The 15710-nt window shown below is 36.7% G+C and overlaps 1 protein-coding gene across 7 annotated transcripts in view; it reads right to left on the bottom strand.

Annotated features, from left to right (window-relative positions):
- SLC4A10 (solute carrier family 4 member 10) overlaps positions 1–15710 on the bottom strand; it is a 300561-nt gene that overhangs the window by 132489 nt on the left and 152362 nt on the right. For all 7 annotated transcript variants that reach the window (XM_025912673.2, XM_025912675.2, XM_086718748.1 and 4 more), the window contains one exon: positions 2521–2659. In XM_025912673.2, the coding sequence (XP_025768458.1) occupies positions 2521–2659 (139 nt within the window). The remainder of the gene's footprint in view (positions 1–2520; positions 2660–15710) is intronic.

Genomic DNA, 15710 nt, shown 5'->3' with positions numbered 1-15710 from the left:
GTGACAGGTGCAATGTGCTGATAAAATGTCCTTTTTATTTCTACTATTAGGGTAGAAAATTATTAATCCCCCCAGAATACTAATCAAAAGAAAGAAGGGCTTCAAATATTTATGCTAATGACTTATTAGAATTAAATTGCATTTTCAAAATTAGATGGAATCCTAAATTAACTAAAATTAGTCCTTTTAGATGAACTAGGGCAACCAGAACAAAATTACTTCTGTTACTTTAAAACCCACTACATTTCTAAGCCCTCAATAAATACACTCTGTACTTCCCTGATGTATTGTGTCTCCGCCAAAATTCATCTACCCTCCTCTTCAATGTCTGTTGCTATTTTGATTGCTCATCAGATGTCTCCTTGAACCTCAAATAGCTGCACCATACGTAAGGTTCTAGAAGGATAGCTAAGAACACAGATCCTATTGAATAACATTAGAGAATACTAATAATTAACTGGATCAACTCTTTTGTTCTTTATCCATGAACAACAATACATTTTGGTGGTTTAGGATAAACATGTTGTTCAGGTTTATCCACGAGAGTAAAAGGAACAGATCACTATTTTATCTGGAAGGTGAAAAATCACCAATCATTTTAAGAATAAGCGAGTTACTCCTGACAAAACACACATTCCAATCTTACTTCTCAGCTCTATCATGTAGGATGAGAGTAAAGAAAAGAATATAAAAGAAATGCTTCCAAAAAGTACTTCCCAGCAATAAAGAGACTCAAACTAACAACAGCTTCCTAGTCATCATACCCAACAGATCACCCTTCTTCCTGCCATCCAGGAATAGCTATCATTTCTTATAACCAGGTCAAGACAGATGTGTCTAGCTTAAACAGGGAGGTTTGCATTTTATTTTATATATTTTAACGTTTATTTACTTTTTAGAGAGAGACTAGAGTGTGAGCAGGGGAGGGACAGAGAGAGAGGGAGACACAGAATCTGAAGCAGGCTCCAGGCTCTGGGCTGTCAGCACAGAGCCCGATGTGGGGCTCGAACACACGAACTGTGAGATTATGACCTGAGCCACAGTCAGATGACTGAGCCACCCAGGCACCTCCGCATTTTAAATTCCTTTTCAACAACTCTTTAGTCATGAGAGAGTAAAATTTATAATGCTAATTGGTGCATAAGATTATCTTATATTGTTTTTCTGTCACCAAATAACAAAGATGAGCATTCATATTATATATTTGAAAAAGTCCAAAGCACTTAGTTTTTGATGCAGTTGGAAGAAAACAATAAGATGGATGGTTTTTAATCTTAAAATTTACCATGTCATATAAAAACTACTTCAAATTTAGTCCTATATTTAAAATATATAATAAAGCTTCAGAAAGAAAATGATTACATGATTTTTTTCGTTAAAAAAGGTAATTCATACAGAATAACATACCACTAAACATTAAAAAAGGCAAATAAATAATACAATGGTTTGACATAAAATATGAACAGTTAGCTCACAGGAAAAAAATTAAAACATATGCAAAGATGTTCCATTTCACCAATAATTTTAAAAATGTAAATTAAAATAAGATTTATTTTTTTGTCTATAAAATTAGCAAAAAAAAAAAAATCTAAAAGCTTAATGATTTACTCCAGCAAGGGTTTGAGGGAAATAAGCACTCTCATACACCGTTCATAAAAGTATGAATTACCAAAACATTTTATAAAGTCAATTTTACAATCTCTATCAAAATTTAAAAGCCTGCTGTTCTTGGTACATAAGTTCCACTGCTAGAAATTCACCTTACTTAGGGGTGCCTGGGTGGCTTTGATGGTTAAGCGTCCAACACTTGGTTTCCACTCAGAACATGATCTCAAGATTAGTGAGTTGGAGCCCAGCATCAGGCTCTGCACTGACAGTGTGGAGCCTGCTTGGGATTCTTTCTCTTCCTCTCTCTCTGCCCCTCCCCTGTTCATGCGCTCGCTCGCTCTCTCTCTCTCTCTCTCCAAATAAATAAATACACTTTTCAAATAAAATTGTAAAAAGTTATTTTGAAAAAACACCTATGTTGAAATGTACACATATCCTAGAAACACATTACAAAATATTTTTATCCTCACCAAATAGTACATAAATCCAGTATACCTACAGCCTCTTAGAATGCTTTCCCTTTCTTTAAAAAAAAAAAAAAAAAAAAAAAAAAAAAAAGCCCCACACTCAAATTATCATATAATATGCCTAGTTTGGGCACAGGCCAGCAGTTGAAAAGATAGAAATAAATTACTTTTAGATTCTTATTGTTTTCCTGATGACACACAAATTATGCTGCTGTTTATCTTTCAGGCTGCAGCTGTTGCTGGCTCTGCATCACTGTTTACTATAATTGCTGTCTTCAGATCTCATTCTGACCCATATCCCATTATAGGATATGCCCAGGCCAGATGAGCCATTTCAGAAATCGACAGCACTCACGAATGTTTGCAAAACCGTGGCTTTACAAATCTCTTTTCCAATAGCATGAAAATTATTTCCTATACCTTCCCGCTCAGCAAAAATCCTCACCTGGCTGTTTCTCGCCATTCAGCATCCTCACCTTCACGCCAGCAAATCTCATCCAGTTCTGTGAAAAGGTCATGAGGAATGTGTTCCTCATCATCATCCTCAGTTCCAAGAATAAACTGTACTCGTTGTGATGGCGTGTCTAGAGAAAACCAGAGATGTGAGTATGCATTACCACGACTTCAAGCTTAAAATTTCCTGGTCACCCAACTCCAACACCACTCCAGACACACCTCCCTGCCCGCCCCCTGCAACACTCATCCATGGTAGATTTGGTAAATTAAAACTAAATTTAGCATTACCTGAAGTCTAGTATAATTTGGGAGCAAAAATATGTAAAATGTAGATACATTATATATATATATATATATATTCAAAATAATATTATATATATATTCAATATATTCAATATATATTCAATATATATTCAATATATATATATTCAAAATAATATTAAATGTTATGATTATTTTTGGATTGTTTACAGCATTAATCATAGAAACTATTTCTATATTTCCCTCACACACACATACATGCATTTTCTCTCATCATATATGCTATACTTTATGGGAATATTTAGAACAGGCTATGATAAAATTCACTTATACTAAAACTATGCTGAATGTAATTCACCATGAACTCCTCTGTGAGGCTCTTTTTTAGTCACACCTTTGTCCCTTCCCGAACCCTGACAACCACTAATCTGGTCTCCACTGCTATGGTTTTACCATTTCCAGAATGCTATCTAAACAGAAACTAAATCCAAAATCATCTGAGTGCGATATCATCTACTGGTGGTGTTTGCTTAAACATTCAAAGATCTCTCAACCATGACTACAATGCGAGTCACTACGTTCTTGGTACGGGAGTAAAATAATGTGTGGTTTGGACACAAGACACACAGTCTCAAAGGTGTACATGGTGTTCCCGGAAAGAACATGTTGTTCACAATTTGAGGGTCTCTGGAGAAGGGACCTACACCATTTGGCAGACGTAGATTGACGGTGTTTTCTACAAGGCTTCCAGTCCTGCTAGTTGGCCTTAGAGTTTCCAGTTCGGTTAAGATAACTGGATCTAGACCCTGTTTCTAGACGCACTGCATGAGGACAGTTAGTCCAATCTGATCTGTTTGCCCATGCTACCCACGAAGTGGCATTTACTCATTCCACTGTGCGACCGCTACAGAAAAGGGGGTAGGGAAGACATCCAAAGGTGTTATTAGGATTTTTGTGTGGGAGATGAAGGCACTGAGAACATCCTTGCATTTCTGATAAACTTCTTAAGTTCAAAAGCAATGATAATACAAACAATGGGCAGAGTCACCTAGCAGAGAATGGCAGGACAGCAGTCAATTATATTTATGGATCTTGTCACAGATTGGGAGAGACACATGAAAGTATCTTTCTTTATGAGGAATACTCCAGGAGAAGTTCTGGAAGATCATTAAATTCACTTCCACGCGGTACCATTAAACGTGTTCATCTCCAGAAGCTATACCTTCACCTTCTTTCCACCCTACTCACATCCAGACCTTTTGTTGGAAAGGGTAAGAAGTAAAAATGAAAAGGGAATTTTCACAAAATTTATAAAAATTTATGCCTTCCACTTGAATTCATTTGGGCCACTGCAGGGAGACTTGGCAAGCAGTATACTCAACCAAGTGGTGATTATACTTATTATTTAGGACCGTGTCAAACCGACAAGAATATCTAAGTGCCTAAACCAGAATTAAGTACTGAATTCCCGAGGCCCCCTGTTAGCTGGACTACCACTCAGAGAGTATACCAATCAGGATGGACTAAGGTTGCTATAAGGGAAAAGGGATGATATATCACATCCAGAAATGGTCTTGGTGGAATCTTGGATAGTCAAAGCAAGGTTATTAATCCCTTTCTTCCTGATCACGATCCACAAAGTGGCTGAGAGTAAATTATCCCTTTCTGGGGGGAGCCACATTCAGTGACCAAACTGCCTTCGCTAATATGTAGTACGTGGACTAGGAGGAAAGGAGGAAGGCAGAGTCAGAAGTCTTTTCATTTTGATTTTTGAAGATGTCCTTCCAACATTTAACAATAACAGATGCCGGTGGGTAATAGGGACTGTGGAAGGTCCACTGGATTTTTGAGTGAATTTGGGGATAAACTAAAGCATGTTATCTAACTTCAAATGATTCAAAAAGCTGAAAACATAACACAGTTTAGTTTCAAGGGCCACAATGGCGTATCTAGAATCAACTGATCAGAGTGGAAGAGCAACACGATAACCTCAGATTAAAGACATCTGCTGACCTCTTATCAAGATAACATCTCCTAAATTCTAGCCCAGTTTCCATGTAAGGGCTACAGGACTTTCCCAGGGCTGCAGGCTGACTACAAGAATTTACCTAAAATTCTTTGGTGAGTGTTTCATTCTTTAGCAGGTCATTTATATCAGCATGATAAACCCAATCCAGTACGGTAGGAGTCCAATATTAATTGGTGCCTAATCTGTGGTTTCCCCTTGAATTTGTCTCTTTTAGGGAAATCTTCATGACAGGGTCAAAGCTCTCTTGGGGCGCCTGGGTGGCGCAGTCGGTTAAGCGTCCGACTTCAGCCAGGTCACGATCTCGCGGTCCGTGAGTTCGAGCCCCGCGTCAGGCTCTGGGCTGATGGCTCAGAGCCTGGAGCCTGTTTCCGATTCTGTGTCTCCCTCTCTCTCTGCCCCTCACCCGTTCATGCTCTGTCTCTCTCTGTCCCCAAAATAAATAAACGTTAAAAAAAAAAAATTTAAAAAAAAAAAAAAAAAGCTCTCTTGTAGCAGACAAGATCTACTGCAGAAAATTCCAAGAACTCTTACTTCCATCTCCAAATGATCTGAAGTTGGCATGGCAGACCATAAGAGGAATCTGAGCTAAACAACAACTCAACTATTGCCATTCTCCTGTAACCAGCATTGCATGACCCACTTTACCCATTTCCCAAGAAAGCCAGCCAACATTCTCATGATTTGCCTGATTTGTGTACATAGGGCTGATGAATTTCCCTCTCATGCTCAGTGTAAGTACATATCTCTGAAACTATTGTCTGAAAGGAAATGCAAATTTGTTGTGCCAATTGCCACAATTGACAGACCTGAGACTGACTAGAAGATTGTCAAGGAAGTCCCCTTGCCTAAAGGAGGGTTGGTACCAACCATTTAGGCAGCTGTTTTAAAATTTATTCCCTGGTTCTCAGCCTACAACTATCCTCTCACACTGCCCCAATTCCTACTTTAAACAGTCAATAAAGTAAAGGAATATTTATTGCTCCACTGATTTACAATTTGATCAGCAAGTTTGCTACCAATCCCAATGGACTTCTCTCAATCCATTAGTCATCCCATGAATCAGCTCTGATGTTCTCCTCCTCCGTCCTCCAAACATCCATGTCTCTGTCAGCATCCCTTCCTCATTGCCAAAACTGTCAAGAACTGTGAAGGGTGTCAGCATTTACCCTGACATTTTATGGATGCTGGCAAAAGACAGGAGACTCCTAGAGACAAAACATAGTTTATCACTCACAACAATAGCATTCATCAGATTAAAATCATTTGTACTGGTACTCCAACCACAATTCCCATAGGAGAATGTGCAAAGAGCCAAGAGATGCTGCATAAACAATGGGTTGTGTTACAAGAGGGAGCCAATGTTATGGGACCCAACTCTTTCCTAAGGGACAGTAAGCCTCCCTGACCTCTGTCTCATAGGAAGACATAATGTTTACTAAACTGGACAGTAAACAGAGATACTATCTCTATCTTCCAAGTCTGTTCACTATACTGACATCCTTGAAAAGAAAGGCACAAAGGCAGTCAATGCCTCTGCTCACAAGATATAAAGGAACATGGCCACGAATATGGTTGTGGGGACACAATTCTCCAAGGATCTGTCACTCTCAGAAAACATCTTTGGAGTCTGTCTTGCTAAATTGAAACTAGGCCTTATAAACCTTCTTACCATCTTTATACCTCTTAATATTCCCAACTTTATTTATCCATTCTTTAATTTACTCTCTAAGGATTATATATTAAAAAAAAAAGAAGGATGCCTAGGGATTTTGCCTTCATCATTTCCTCTTTGGTTTATATTTTTAAAAGATTATCTGATTATTTACCTAGAGATCTTTACTAGGTTGCTGGACACAAAATCAAAATATAAAAACCACTCTATTCCTATATTGCAGTAAAAATTATTTAAAAATCTAGTAGAAAAAATTCCATTTACTTTAGAAGCAAAATACAAGGCTATATAGGAATGAATTAAAAAATATGTAATACATTCATAATGAAAACTATAAAACTTTATTAAATGATATAAAAGTAGACCTAAATAAATGAATGAATATATACTAATGAGAAGCCTCAATAGTGGAAAACTATCTCATAAATTCAATGTTATTCCAACAAAACATTTGGTATTTTCAAATATTTTTGTAAAACACAAAAGAATGAGTAAATCTGTAACAAACGCATAGTAATTACTGAATTCTATAATATTAAATATTTCACTTGTAAAAGTAAACCAATTAATCAGTTATTTAAAAGATTAGGTTACAATGATCACAATTGAGAGGATTTCAGAAGTCAGAAGTGAAAATATACATATAATACAAAAGATAGCATCATACTTTCTGAGTAATAAATAAATGTTTGTGGTGAGGAATTGCCTATCTCATTAGCTTTGTCTTCTGCCACTCTTTCCCTTGTTATTCCATTCAGAGTACATTAGCTTTCTTTCAGATTCTTTTTTTTTTTTTTAATTTTTTTTTTCCAACGTTTTTTATTTATTTTTGGGACAGAGAGAAACAGAGCATGAACGGGGGAGGGGCAGAGAGAGAGGGAGACACAGCATCGGAAACAGGCTCCAGGCTCTGAGCCATCAGCCCAGAGCCAGACGCGGGGCTCGAACTCACGGACCGCGAGATCGTGACCTGGCTGAAGTCGGACGCTTAACCGACTGCGCCACCCAGAAGCCCCTCTTTCAGATTCTTAAAAATACCAAGCTCCTTTCCATGACGGGGTCATTGCACACACTGTTTCCTCTAGCTCTCCTATGTATCGTTCAGCATCTACTTCGATGTGATATACTTCAGCAAGCCTACCTAAACAGCTTTGCAAAATACACGCAGAAACGCGCATATAAGCACATTCGTATGCAAACAATTAAGTTAGTCATCTGTTTTCCGAATTCATAGCACTCTGTACTTCTAGTTACACTTATCTTGATCGTAATTTTAAATTTGTTGCACAATAATAAATTAAATATTTTAAATTGTCAAAATTAGTCTCTTGGAAAAAAGTAGGAACAAGTCCTAAGAGAGAAAATTATGCATGCAAAAATGCTTTTCAAACTATAAAGCATTATATGAGTATTATTGATGATGATTGATGCTAGTGGTGTAAAATGATAATATAGGTCTATCAAAATAGATTTAGAGTTTAAAACAGGAAGAATGAGAAAATACTACTGCCATTGATTAAAAGAGCTATAACATGGATGGACCTTGAACGCATTATGCTAAGTGAAATAAGTCAGAGAGAGAAAGATAAATCCTGTATGCTCTCACTTGCGGAATCAAAACAAAAAACAAGCACACACACACAAACACACACACACACACACACACACACACACACACACACAAAGAGATTTGTGGTTACCAGGGGCAGGGGGGTGGGGACTAGGGGAACTGGAAGAAGGTGGTTGAAAGGTATAAACTTCCAGTTATAAGATGAATAAGTACCAGGCATGTAATGTACAACATGATGACTATAGTTAACACTCCTGTATGATGTTTAGGAAAGTTGTTATGAGAGTAGATCCTAAGTGTTCTTAGCACAAGGGGAATTTTTTTTTCTCTTTTTATTGTTATCTGCATGAGATGATGGAGGGTGGGTGTTGATTAACCTATGGTGGTAATCATTTCACAATATATGTAAATCAAACCATCATGTTATATACATTAAACTTACACAGTGATGTATGTCAATTATTTCTAAAAAAAAAAAAAAAAAAAAAAAAACAAAAAAAAAAAAAAAACGGAAAAAGAGGGTTGTCAAAATGAGAACCTGTATTACAAGCGGAGAGCTCAAAAAAAAAAAAAAAAACTTTTAGATACGCTGAATTTGAAGGGACTCTGGGACAAACATACAAAGATAGGGCAGTTGGAGGTTTGATTGTGGAAAAAAGGGCAGGGTCAGTGGTAGAGACATGGGTGGCATTCAACCAGAGAAGTCATATGATTATAATGAATGAGTACTCAAAAATGAAAGAAGAGTAGGGACAGAAAGAGACTCAACATCAGGGGAGTAATCAGCTTAAAAATTTGGAAGAAGGAAAAGGAGTTAACAAAAAAATCAGAAAAGGAATAGACAGATATGTAAAAGAATTGACACATTAAGCAAATATATTTAATGGATACCTTCCATAGGTCAGGTACTATTTAAGGAGTGAATTACACTGATATAAACAGAAAAAAAATCTCTGCCCTCATAGAGAGTAGAGCTGATGGAGAGATAATATAACATAAGCCATGTTTGAAAAGGATTTCAAAAGAATAAGAAGTCAATAATGTCAGATGCTATAGAATCAATGATGAGAACTAAGTAGCAGCTACAGGATTTGGCTAGTTGAATGTTCAATAGCACTGCAATTCCAGAGAACATATATTATCAGAAATAAACAGGTTGTTTCCATTTGGAATAGAGATTATATTTTCAACAAATGGTTAGTTAAGGAAATCAAACTTACATAGTTACACTTCCAGAGGAAAACCACTAATAGAATAGTAATTGTAAACAAGCAAGTTCCCTAGCAAAGTTTCATATTTTTATTATTACCTATGTTACTTATATTGTTTTAATTACTCACATATTAATACCAGGTTCTAAAGTACAGTTTTCCTAATAATGAATGAAAATATTCTCCTTTCTGTAGGCTTTGTTTCCAAGTTCAATATTTTTCAGGCACTTTCTGGAGAATAGTCAACAGATATGTCAAGAAATGTACTTTTCATAACAATATAACAAGTAAAATGACAGAAGTGAATTGTAAAATTTGCATTTTACATACATGACCTTAATGTCATGAAGACTGCAAGCCTCTTGAACTATGACATTTAGCTCAAGGGAGCAGATTCACAATATGAAATGTTTACCATTATGCATTTCTGAATTACTTTATCCTTGTTTTTTCCTCTTTATCCTTGTGTACTTTAGGTAAATCAATATTCAGATAATCTATCTTATGAAATTATGAAATAATGACCACTTTGATGTTTCTGTTTCAAATTCATGTCCAGTCTCTGCAGATCAATATTTTCCTTCATTTGAACTTTAAAATTTTGCTCATGTTTTTTAATATTACATACAGTCTGCTCATTTAGATTCCTACATTTACTTCATTTACATAATTGAAATAATGTATTTATTGCTATTAATGATAATTCGCTCATTCTGTTATAGGGTAACAGATTAATAAAATAATATTTCAGCTGAAGCACCAAGAGCCAATATGTATTTCTCTCCAAAGAGGATATAAGAATACATGCAGAATTTATAAACCATGTTCCTGAAAACCTACTTATCTAACTCCTCACCCACAGTAAGGCTATAAAAGGTCATAAGCTGAAAATAGTAGACATGTTTTGGAGAGGACTTTTTCAGAGAAAGCTGTAATGTGAGTTCCAAGTCTCCTTGCTCCCCTACAAAGGCAGGGAAGAGGGGTGTCTACCCCTTCCTCGAGCAAAGTGAGTAGACCTCCAAGGGCATCAAAAGGGCTTGATATATCCCCTGCAATGAACTGGGGTATGATTTCTGCCTGAGAAACACAGTCTGCCTAGCTGCTGATGGCTGAGATTGCTGCTTTAGTAACATACTCTTCCAGTATTATCAAGGCAATGGGAGTATGTATATTTTCTGTGAATCATATATGGGCCACACATGAGAGAGACAGAGAGACAGAAGGAGAGAGAGAGAGAGAATGTGGAATGTGGACTTATCTTTGATCCTGTCCAAGAGGCTGCCATGAAGCAGAGACAAGACTTTAGCAGAGAGGATCTGTTACTATAGCTGAATGCCTAGGGGATTAGGAGGAATAAGCAATAAGGCAGAAGAGAGTGCAGGTGAGAGACCCTCCAGGGGACAATGAGTAAATTCAAATCCTTATTAAGCCTAGAGTGTGTGAAATCAGCTTGCAATAGTATGAGTTAAGTAAGAACTTTCCTGCCCAACCCCCTTAGGTTTTCTCATTTCCTATGATCCAAATCTGAAAGGATCAGAAACCAAAGTCAGGACTATGAATGAACATCTGAAAGAAGAAGTTCAAGGTAGGAGAAAAGAAAAAAGCAACTACATCCTCTTTCCTCAACTGCAGCAGGCCTGGGCAAGACAAGGGGCAAAAGCCTTAGGGTTAAAGCAAGTTCAAATTTTTCACTATTACATGAGACTAAATATTTTAATTACTGATTGGAGGACTTTGAGTTACCTAAAAGTGACTAGAAAAGCTGAGAAGTCCACCAGAGTTTTCACTGGAGAGCAGAATAACAATCAGACCCACTGAATAAATATAAAGAGATGGTGCAAGATAGAAGTACTTTATGATTAAATCTGACTTGTAGTATTCATTCAATGTAACAGTTACAAAAATCATACAAATGATCATACTTCTTTCATATTCATAAATGGGTCATTAACCTTTAAACCCTATGTTTTACTGACACAGTTGACTATGTTGAGATTATAAAGAGAGAGAAAAAAAAACAGATTTTTAATTTATTAGTATCTTCTATGGGCCAGCCATTTTCATTTACTATCTCTTCTATGTCTTACAATAACCCAGTTGAAAGGGCACTGGTATTAATCTTAAAATACAGCGCAGGGGCGCCTGGGTGGCTCAGTCAGTTAAGCGTCCAACTTTGGTTCATGTCATGATCTCACAGTTCAAGTCCTGCACTGGGCTCTGTGCTGACAGCTCAAGTCTGGAGCCTGCTTTGGATTCTGTGCCTCCCTCTCTCTCTCTGTCCCTCCCCCACTTGCTCACATGCACATGCTCTCTCTCTCAAAAATATAATCATTAAAAAAATTTTTTAGGTGCACCTTGGTGGCTTAGAAGGTTAAGGGTCCAGCTTGGGCCAGGTCATGATCTCACGGTTCATGAGTTCGAGCCCTGCATCAGGCTCTGTGCTGACAGCTCAGAACCTCAAGCCTGCTTCAGATTCTGTCTCTCTCTCTTTCTGTCTGTCTCTCTTTCTCTCCCCTCCCCCACTCACCCTCTGTCTCTTTCTCTGTCTCTCAAAAAATGAGTAAACATTAATAAAAATTTTAAAAATAATCAGTGCAAATAATGAAGGAGGTTGAAAACCGGTGCATTCACGTCCATGAATAGGAGGATTCAATATTGTCAAGATGTCAGTTCTTCCCAACATGATCGATACATTCAAAGCAATCCCAATTGAAATCCCAGAAAGCTATTTTATGGACATCATCAAACTGATTCTAAAGTTTATATGAAGAGGCAAATGATATTAGCCAACATAACACTGAAAAATAAGAATAGTTGGAGGATTGACACTACCTGACTTCCATGCTTACAAGGAAGCGACAGTAATCAGACAGTGTGATATTGACAAAAGAATAGACAAATAGATCAATGAAAAAGAATAGAGAGCCCAGAGATAAACCCCCATATATATAGTCAACTAATCTTTGACAAAAAAGCAAAGGCAATATAATGGAGCAAAGATAGCCTCTTCAACAAATGGTTGCTAGCACAACTGGATATCGCATGCAAAAACATGAATCTAGACATAGACCTTATGTCCTTCATAAAAATTAACTAAAAATGGATCATATTCCTAAATGTAAAACACAAATCTGTAAAATTCCTAGAAGACAACACAGGAGAAAACCTAGATGACGTCTGGTATGATGGTGCCTTTTTAAGATACAACACCAAAGACTATCCGTGAAATAAAGAATTGATAAACTGGAATTCATTAAAATTAAAAATGTCCAGCTTTGTAGGAGAGGCTAAAGTCTGGGATTGTGATGGCTCCCGCTTTGGTTTTCTTCTTCAACATTACTTTTGTTCTTTGGGGTCTTTTATGGTTCCACACAAATTTTAGAATTGTTCGTTCTAGCTTTGAGAAGAATGCTGGTGCAATATTGATTGGGATTGCACTGAATGTGTAGACTGCTCAGGTAGTGTTGACATTTTAACAATATTTATTCTTCCAATCCATGAGCATGGAATGTTTTTCCATTTCTTTATATCTTCTTCAATTTCCTTCATAAGCTTTCTATAGTTTTCAGCATACAGATCTTTTACATCTTTGGTTAGGTTTATTTCTAGGTATTTTATGGTTCTTGGTGCATTTGTAAATGGGATAAGTTTCTTTATTTCTCTTTCTGTTGCTTCATTATTGGTGTATAAAAATGCAACCGATTTCTGTACACTGATTTTGTACCCTGCGACTTTGCTGAATTCATGTATCAGTTCTAGCAGACTTTTTGTGGAGTCTGCTGGGTGTTCCATGTAGAGTATCATGCCCTCTGTGAAAAGTGAAAGTTTGACTTCATCTTTGCCAATTTTGATGCCTTTGATTTCATTTTGTTGTCTGATTCCTGATGCTAGGACTTCCAACACTGTGCTAAACAACAGCAGTGAGAGTGGACATCCCTGTCGTGTTCCTGATCTCAGAGGGAAAGCTCTCAGGTTTTCCTCGTTGAAGATGATATTCGCTGTGGGCTTTTCATAAATGGTTTTTATGATATTTAAGTATGTTCCTTCTATCCCGAATTTCTTGAGGGTTGTTATTAAGAAAGGATACTGTATTTTGTCTTTTTCTGCATCGATTGACAGGATTATATGGTTCTTATCCTTTCTTTTATTAATGTGATATATAACATTGATTTGCAAATATTGAACCAGCCCTGCAGCCCAGGAATGAATCTCACTTGATCATGGTGAATAATTCAGTAAGTTTTGATGCTTAAGTCATAAGTATTCAGGAATACAATATGCTATTTTGCCAACTTCCTTCTTCCAGAGTAGCTTACTGGGGAGACGACCACCTCTTTCCTTCATCTCTTTTTATGTGATTTAACCAGGGGATTCTTCAGTGTGTACTTGAAGAAAATGTGTATTCTATTTTTCTTGGATGGAATGTTTTATATATATCTTTTAGAACCAAGTATTCTGAAGTATGCTTCAAGTAAAAAAAAAAAAAAAACTGTCCTTGTTAAAAAAAAAAAAAAGAAAAAAAATTAAATAAATAAAAATTAAAAATTTCCAAAAAAAATATTTTAAAATTAAATTAAATTTAAAATTTCTGCTCTATGAAAGATAATGTCAAGAGGAAAACAAGACAAGCTGCAGATTATGAGAAAATATTTGCAAAAGACACATCTGATAAAGGGCTGTGATCCAAACTACACAAAGAACATTTAAAATTAAACAATAAAAAAATAAACAGCCCACTTTTTAAAATGGGCCAAAGACAGAAGACATGAACAGATATTTCTCCAAAGAAGACATCCAGATGGCCAACAGACACATGAAAAGATGTTCAACATCACTCATCATCAGGAAAATGCCAATTAAAACTATAATGACATATCACTTCACACCTGTCAGAATGGCTAAACTAAAACACACGAGAAACAACAGGTGTTGGTGAGGATGTGGTGGAAAAAAAGAACCCTCTTACACTGTTGGTGGGAATGCAAACTGGTGCAGACACTCTGCACCTTTGGAGGGTCCTCAGAGAGTTAAAAATAGAACAACCCTATGATCCAGCAATCACACTACTAGGTATTTACTCAAAACACACAAAAAACACTAATTCAAAGGGATACATGAGCCCCTATGTTCATAGCAGCATTGTTTACAATAGCCAATTTACGGGAGAAACTCAAGTATCAAACAACAGATGAATAGATAAAGAAAAAGTGATATCTCTACAATGGAATATTATTCATCGATAAAAAGGAATGAAGTCTTGCCATTTGCAATGACATGGATAAAGCTTGAAAGTATAGTGTCAAGCAAATAAGTCAGAGAAAGAAAAATCCCATATGATTTCAGTCATATGTGGAATTTAAGAAACAAAACAAATGGGCAAAGGCCAAAGAGAGAGAGAGAGAGACCAAGAAACAGACTCTTAACTATGGAAAACAAACTGATGTCTCCCAGAGGGGAGGCAGGTGGAGAGATGGGTGAAATAGGGGATGGGGATTAAGGAGGGTACTTGTGATGAGCACTGGGTGATGTACGGAATTGTTAAAATACTGTATCATACACTTGAAACTAATTTAACACTGTATGTTAACTTTACTGGAATTTATTTATTTTGTTTTGTTTTGTTTTTTTTAATATGAAATTTATTGTTAAATTGGATTCCATACAACACCCAGTGCTCATCCCAACAGGTGCCCTCCTCAATACCCATCACCCACCCTCCCCTCCCTCCCACCCCCCATCAACCCTCAGTTTGTTCTCAGTTTTTAAGAATCTCTTATGTTTTGGCTCCCTCCCTCTCTAACCTTTTTTTTTCCTTCCCCTCCACCATGGTCTTCTGTTAAGTTTCTCAGGATCCACATAAGAGTGAAAACATATGGTATCTGTCTTTCTCTGTATGACTTATTTCACTTAGCATAACACTCTCCAGTTCCATCCACGTTGCTACAAAAGGCCATATTTCATTCTTTCTCATTGCCATGTAATATTCCATTGTGTATATAAACCACAATTTCTTTATCCATTCATCAGTTGATGGACATTTAAGCTCTTTCCATAATTTGGCTATTGTTGAAAGTGCTGCTGTAAACATTGGGGTACAAGTGCCCCTATGCATGAAACTTAATTTAAAAAGAATATAAATGAATGAATGAATAAACAAATAAACATAGGCAAAGACCTTAACATAAGCCTCACCAAATAAGATAAACAGATAGCAAATAAGCAGATACAAAGACTCTCCACATCATATGTCATCAGGGAAATGCAAACTAAAACAAGATACCATTATGCATCTATTAAAATGGCCAAAACACTGAATGGTGCTTGGGACCAACACCAAATGTTGGCAACAATGTGGAGCAATCAGAACTCTCACACATTGCTGGTGGGAATGCAGAATGGTGCTGCCACTTAGAAGACAGTTTGGTGGTTTCTTAGA

This window comes from Puma concolor, chromosome C1, assembly GCF_028749965.1.
Source record: "Puma concolor isolate L17-30 chromosome C1, mPumCon1.1.hap2, whole genome shotgun sequence".
Lineage (NCBI taxonomy): Eukaryota > Metazoa > Chordata > Mammalia > Carnivora > Felidae > Puma > Puma concolor.
Note: the sequence above shows the minus strand (reverse complement) of the source record. Positions and strands in the feature narration are given on the sequence as shown.